Consider the following 7,500-nt stretch of genomic DNA (forward strand, 5'->3'; position numbering starts at 1 on the left):
AAATATTATTAATTATAATATAATATTATTATTAATAATAATATTAATTAATATAATAATAATTATTATTAATATAATATATAATTATAATATAATATTATAAATAATGTAAATAATAATAATTATTATTATTATAATAAATTATTATTATTAATATGATAATAATAATTTATTATTATTATTATTATTATATATTGTTATTATTAATATTATTGTCATTATTATTATTATTATTATTATTATTATTATTATTATTATTATTATTATTGTTATTGTTATTGTTATTATGATGGTGATGAATATGATTATGATTATTATTGTTATTATTATTGTTGTTGTTGTTGTTTTATTATTATTATTGTTATTTGTATTATATAATTCTTTAAAACTTATTGTTATTATTATTTTTGTTTTGTTGAGATTGATATTATTGTTATTATTATTATTATCATTGTTATTATTATCATTAATATTTTTATAATTATTTTTATTGCTAGTCTTATTTTTTATTGTTTTTGATCGTTCTTCCTTTTCTATAGGTGATTAGTGCAGTCTGGTTTAGATGTAATAACAGTAGATAAATATTAAATGTAAGCAGTAGTTTTAAAGAATGGAAAATCTTCATCTCATCTCCATAGGTGGCTGTCAGACCTGTAGATTTTGTAATTATAACATAATGAACAGTATGAAGATTTATGGTCAGTTCTTCCCATGTGGTTCTCGAATACCTGCAGATCTTGATAATAGCTTTAGAGAACAAGATTGTTGTCCCATTGTTGTAAAAGTTACCAGTACTTACCACATTAATCTGTTGTTATTTCTTCACAGGTGGCGGGGGATCATACAAGTGTCTTTGAAGCATGGTACAAGAAAGTAGATCCCACTGGTAGTGGTGTAATCCAGGCTGGACCGGCTGCGGGGTTCTTGAAAAAATCTGGCCTCAATGATAACATTCTTAGTCGAGTAAGTATTGTGTTGGTGTTTCTACCTCTTTTTTTATATATATATTTGTGTTGTTTGAGAGTGGGTTGCAGGAGAATATGGAGGAGTAACTGAAACTGTGAAAACAGTGGCTAAACTTTTTTGTAGAATTAGTTGTGAATCATTAGTTTTTGTGGTCAGTATTATGGAAACACTAGGCCTGAGCCTCCTAGAATTTGTATTATTTTAATATTATTAATACCATGTCCTTGATATGGTAATGAAAATCTGTATGTCCCTCTCTCAAGATATATTTCCTAACTACCTCAGACTTATTTAATGATGTTATAAATCATATTTCCTGCAGATATGGGACATCAGCGACCCTGGCGGAAAAGGCTACCTTGACAAAGCTGGCATGTTTGTATCCTTGAAGATGGTGGCATTGGTACAAAATGGAAAGGAACCCAGCTTAGCGAACATCAACTTGCCAACGCCTCCTCCAAATATGGTAAGGCCTCTTTGTTTTCGTTATGGAAGAGAGAGAGAGAGAAAAGTGGTAGTGTTGGTAGTTAACATTGTTATGATGATATTGTTAATGATTCTGGGAATGGTATTCTGCTAAGATTCTTGTTCTTGATATTTATGAAGAAGAAAAAGAAAAAAAGATTTTTGATAATGAAGGTTAGTGTAGTATTGAAAACAATATGCATATCTTTATAAAATATGTAAATAAAAAGGAATACACACCTTTATTTGAACATAAACTGAAGCTCACCCAAAAAATGGTTGAATCTTACATTTCCATCTTCTTTACCTTTGCTCTCTTGCAGGGTGAACCTCCCCCACATCCACCACCCCCAGTCAAACCAGCCCCCCCACACCACACTCCTGCGGCTGCCCCTGGAGTGTGGACCATAACCCCGACAGATAGAATGCGCTACGACCAAATATTTAATTCCTTGGGACCAGAAGCCAATAAGCTTCATGGCAATAAGGTGAGTTGCTTTGTTGGAATGGGGAAGGGGAAGGAGAAAGGGAAAGGAAAAGGAAAATGTAGAGGTAGACAGATGTGAGGAGAGGAAACAAAAGGGTTTTTTGCTTACAAGTAGTTATTGCTTCCACGTGAATGTATAAGGAAAAGGAAAACAGAGGGGAAGAAAAGAAAATGAGAAGGGAATGGAAATGGAAAATGGCAGAATGAAAGTGATATAGAGGATGATGATGTGATGGTTGCAAAAAAATTGAGTGAAGGAGGGGGGAGACTGAAAACTTGATGTTGGTAAATATTTCAACCGTACACTTCATTTATAGGTTAGAGGTGTTATGCTCAACTCCAAGCTTCCTATGGAAACGCTTGGCAAGATTTGGGACCTGTCGGACATGGACAAGGATGGCTCACTAGATCGTGTAGAGTTCTCTATTGTAAGTATATGCCAATGCTTCTGTCATGTATTATTTTCTTTTTTTCTTTTTTTACATTAGAAATTAGTTCAATAGAAATGCAGTTGTATATGTTGTTTCTTGTGTTTGTGGTAAAGTGGGAAAATTGATTTATTTTGTAATATGAGAATTAGAAACAAAATATGTTGGACAATGTTTTATGACACTAGAACTTGACATGAGAATTTACATCATTAACCCCTTGTTCGAGTGGCATCTACTAAGGTGCCATGGTGGCGTAGTGCTGATGCCGTAGGTAGCATCCCTACTGATACGACCCATACAGATATACCTGTTTAGCGGACTGCATGGCCGCTGAAAAAGCCCATGCACATTGAGTAAAAAAAAAATATATATATATAGAATTCTTGCTTGTTCGTTTGTCATCATTTTCAGTATGAACAGTTTGTCTCTGCTCTCTTCACAGGCAATGCATTTAGTATACAAGGTACTAGAAAACAATCCCATGCCATCTGCTATACCACAAGAGATGCTCTCCAGTGCACAACGGGCTGGTGTCGCTCAGGGTCCAGTACCTGCTCCTCTCGCTCCTCCATCTCAACTACAGCAAGCTGATGCCAACAAGCAGCAGCCGAAGGTATGGTATTCTAGCTTCAAGGTATTTGTAAGTTTAAAACAGAATCCTATCAAGAGAAACTATTCTTAGGACAGTTAGTATTCATTAAGTATTTTAATGGTTGTGACTCAGTGGTACATGATTTCCATTTAGGTTAATAGTTTTCCATTGTCAGGTTTCCAGTACTGTATGTGTATTTAGAATGATAAAAGACCTTATGATAATACCAAGAATGATTACCTTTTCATAACCTATATATGTTTGAACTGATTGCTTGTTTTCCTCAGATTGTGATGATCTATTATAGTTGTTGATCACTGTTTTTTTGCATATCCCAGTATTGTAATGAGTGCATGATTGTGGTTAGCCACTTGCACATAATGGTTCAGTGACAAGTTAAGTACTTTTATCCATACGTGAATGTATATAAACAAGTTTTTTTACACTTTGGAAGACAGTCTTTGATATTTCACAAAACAAGGCCTTTTTTTTTTTTTAATTGATAAACCATTTTCAGTTGATTATTTGAATTATATGGGAATTATCAAGATATGTGGAATATAGAAGATGGTTATGTCTCTTTTTCTCACTGAATGAAGAAACTCCTTTAGTATAATTCATCAGAACATCAGGTTTCAATTTCAGCTAGGTTGTAGTGACAGAAAGACTTTAGGAATCTTATTTAAAAGTGAAATTTGATTTGATTATGAATGTTAGCTAATAGGTTTAGTAGATAATAGCTACTTTGTCTATTTCTTGGGTGTAAGATTACACACTGAAACTTAAGGATGGTCAATAATCTATATTTTTTGCTTTTGGATTTCTCTGGGGAATTGGCTACTTGCTGACAGATGCGCATTGGTTATTTAGTGAAAAAAATGCTTGATAACCTGAGATGCATGAAGAAAGAAGAGGATGGTGGTATGACTGTGGTGTACTTGGCCCTGGGTGTCTTTTAACTAGGATTGGTTCAGGCCATTAAGGTGTTTGGGGAAGTGGGTGTAAGGAAGGAAGACTGCAGGGCATAGTTAAGGGTGGTGGGTACATTTCTACCCTCTGTCTCTCTCTATCTCTGTCTCTCTCTGTCTCTGTCTCTCTCTGTCTCTGTCTCTGTCTCTGTCTCTGTCTCTGTCTCTCTCTCTCTCTCTGTCTCTCCCCCTCTCTTCTCTCTCTCTCTCTCTCTCTCTCTCTCTCTCTCCCTCCCTCCCTCCCTGTTCCCCTCCCTCCCTCCCTCCTCTCCTCCCTCCTCTCTCTTCTCTCTCTCGCTCTCTCGATACTCTCACTCTCTCTCCCTCACTCCCATCTCTCTCTCTCTCTCTCTCTCTTTCTCTCTCTTTCTCTTTCTCTTTCTCTCTCTTTCTCTCTCTTTCTCTCTCTCTCCTCTCTTTTCTCTCCCCTCTCTTTTCTCTCCCCCCTCTCTCTCTCTCTCTCTCTCTCTCTCTCTCTCTCTTTTTCTCCCCCCCTATTCTCCCATTCTCCTGTCCCCAGCTCACCTTTTACTGTCTTTTCTAATCCTACTTCCAGGAGTAAACATGTATTTTTATATTGACTACATAATGATAAATTTACCAAAGACAAGAGCCTATGAAATGTAGTCACCAATCTCTCTCATAGCCTTTAGGCTAGGGATTTCTACTGTGGATAAACTGAATATCAGAAATATTCTAGTTGTGTGTGAATTTTTATTTTCAATAATGTCTGTATATTTATAGTTCTAGGTGTCTTAAGGTTCTGACCTAGAAATATATTTCCATTGTATACATCATGCCAAAACTTAAGTTAGTTAGTTTGAACAATTTAGCATTATAACTTTTACTTTGTCAAGCAGGTATGAAATATCAAAAGTCTTCAATTACTTATCACATCATGTTCTTGTAAATATACAAGTATACCCTCTGAATCCTCAATCAGGATAGAAAAAGAGAGTAGAAAATGAAAAAATGGGAATCCCCACTGTAGGATTTATGGTTTAATCAGTAAATATGTAAATTATTGAAGCTTGCTGTTCCGATAACACTTTGGTGTCCTGTAGATTTTATATGGCATGTTTACAGTGGTTGTAAGGTTATTGCTGTTGTCATTATTGTCCGTACTTGTTATTAAGTATTCATATGGTATTTTAAAGCATTGGTACCTGCTTGCATTTTCTATTATTTTTGGTTAACCCTCCTTTTTTTTCCTCTCCATCTCTCATAGTTTTCACTTTGTTTTTATTTTTAAGATCTTAACCACTGAGATTGAAGACATCGATGGGCAGCCTGCTGAAAAAGTTAGTTTTTTTTTTAAGACGACTTATACTACTTTTTACACCAGCTTGGCCTGCTCTTGAATATCTTTTTTATTGTTTCTTGTTATGTTACCATTGCTTCCTCTCTCACTCTCTCTCTTTTTTTTGCAAGTATCACTATAGATTACAAATACATAAAGTATGTTAAAAGTGAAAATCTATAAAAGCATTTTATTATTGCCAATCATCTGCTTTGATAGAAGGATAAATATGCATTTCTATGCCAAGTTAGCGTAAAAGTAGTGTGGTATAAGGCTGGAACCATTATTACTGTGGAAGTATCCTGATGTTGAAGCAATAAATATTTTTTTGAAAAGTCTCTTTTTTTTTTTTTTTTCCAGTCAATAGAGCAGGAATTATAGTCATGTGCATTACTGAAGAAATGAAAAGAAAAGCTTGAATATCAGGGGATGTTCTTCAGAAATGATGATGTTGTTTTAATTTGGTGATAAGCTTATATTATCTTGATGAAAGTGCATCAACTAATCTCTCTCTTCTCTCTCTCTCCTCTCCAACCTCATCTTGCTGTTTTCTCTGTTTTCTCTGTTCTGTCTCCTCCATATTTTCTTTTATCTTTTTTTCTTTCTCTTTTATCTTTTCTTCTATCTCTCTTCCCCTCTTCTCTCTTTTCTTCTCTCTTCTCCCTCTCTCCTCTTTTCTTCTCTGTTGTATCTCTTTTCTTCCTCTTCTCTGTATATTTCTGTGTCTCTAACCCAACCTGTCTCCATCCTTCCTCCCTCCCTCCCTTCCTTGCTTCCTTCCTTCCTTCCTTCCTTCCTTCCTTCCTTCCTTCCTTCCTTTCCTCCCTCTCTCCTCTCTCCATACCTCCCTCCGTCTTCTCTCCCTATCTCTCTCTCTTCCTTACTCCCTCTGTCCCTTTCCCTCCCTCCCTCCCTCCCCTCCCTCCCCTCCTGTCCCTCCCTCCCTCCCTCCCTCCCTCCCTCCTTTTCCTCCCTCCTTTTCCTCCCTCCTTTTCCTTCCTCCTTTATCTCTCCATACCCTTCATCTTCCTCTCTTGCTATCTTCCTCCTCCTGTCTCATGCCTCAGCAGCCCTCAGGCCCCCCTCCAGCTCCATGGGTGATAAGCGCAGCTGAGAAGGCGAGATACGATGTGATGTTCCACAATGCGGATCTGGATAAAGATGGCTTCGTGAGTGGGAATGAGATCAAGGGTGTCTTCCTGCAATCTGGCCTCCCGCAGATGGTTCTAGCACACATATGGTGAGTTTTTTTTTGTTGTTTTTTTTAATTATTTTTGTATTATGATCTCATGCTTCCTTCTTTTTATTTTTTTTTTTTTATTTATGATGTCATGGCTGTTCTTGGTTTTATGTGTTACCTGTTTCTTTGTCTTCATTTTCCAAGTGTGGTGAAATAATGTGCTTGTAACTCATGCAGGAACCTCTGTGACATGAAGCAGACAGGGAAGCTGACCTCAGAGCAGTTTGCCTTGGCCATGTGGCTCATCCAGCAGAAGCTCAATGGCACAGACCCCCCAGCCGCCCTCACCCCCGAGATGGTGCCTCCTACCATGAGGCCAAAGCCTTCCACTGAATCCAATGTGAGTCTTGGTGTATGTGTATTTACTGTTCTTGTTAGTATTAATTGCATTTTTCTTTGTGTCAGCTCCCCCTCTTTTTCCTTGCTTTGGAAGAAAAGGAATTGGGATGAATATAAGAATTTTTTCATTTTTATTTTGGGTGACTGTGTTTATGTGAATTAATAGATTACTATAGTAGACATAATGAAGCCAAGAAAAATTCAAGGGTATCACTTCCATATTAGTGTGGGATTAAAAGTTAGGAGTACTTACCAAAGCCTCAAACTGCCTAGAGAGAAACTCAGCAGTCTGTATGTTCATATTTCATAAATAGAATGAGAGAGTGTATAAGGGAAAAAGTATCTGGGAAAATAGAGCTTGTATGTTTGGGAAAAAATAGTAGTAGATAAAATTCATTATGTCTTTTAGAGTGAATAGCTTTGAGGGTTAAGAATATATAGCCTGTAGTTTCAGTTTTAGAGAATGGAAGTTGCAAAGTTCAAGCTGAAAGTAAGAGTTACTAATATTATAGATATGAAATTTCTTGGGGAGTTGTGAGTGCAAATGCAAATGTCTAGATATGTAGGTGTTTGCAATATGTTTCTTCTTATTTTTATGATGGAATATCAGGTAAATGGTTTATAATATTCATAAATGTATATTGTAGTCATATGTGATGTGTGTTTTGTAGGTCAGTAGGTTAAAGTCATCAAATCAGAACTTGAAAGAATA

At 36.0% G+C, this 7,500-nt stretch overlaps 1 protein-coding gene across 5 annotated transcripts in view; it reads left to right on the top strand.

Annotated features, from left to right (window-relative positions):
* Positions 1-7,500, top strand: part of LOC119597292 (epidermal growth factor receptor substrate 15-like 1) — a 40,360-nt gene that overhangs the window by 228 nt on the left and 32,632 nt on the right. For 3 of the 5 annotated variants that reach the window (XM_037946833.1, XM_037946836.1, XM_037946837.1), the window contains exons 2-9: positions 829-963; positions 1,289-1,432; positions 1,755-1,919; positions 2,236-2,346; positions 2,792-2,962; positions 5,163-5,210; positions 6,277-6,449; positions 6,627-6,789. In XM_037946833.1, coding sequence (XP_037802761.1) covers positions 829-963; positions 1,289-1,432; positions 1,755-1,919; positions 2,236-2,346; positions 2,792-2,962; positions 5,163-5,210; positions 6,277-6,449; positions 6,627-6,789 — 1,110 coding nt within the window. The remainder of the gene's footprint in view (positions 1-828; positions 964-1,288; positions 1,433-1,754; positions 1,920-2,235; positions 2,347-2,791; positions 2,963-5,162; positions 5,211-6,276; positions 6,450-6,626; positions 6,790-7,500) is intronic. The other 2 variants (XM_037946834.1, XM_037946835.1) reach the window with 2 other exon arrangements.

This window comes from Penaeus monodon, chromosome 39, assembly GCF_015228065.2.
Source record: "Penaeus monodon isolate SGIC_2016 chromosome 39, NSTDA_Pmon_1, whole genome shotgun sequence".
NCBI lineage: Eukaryota > Metazoa > Arthropoda > Malacostraca > Decapoda > Penaeidae > Penaeus > Penaeus monodon.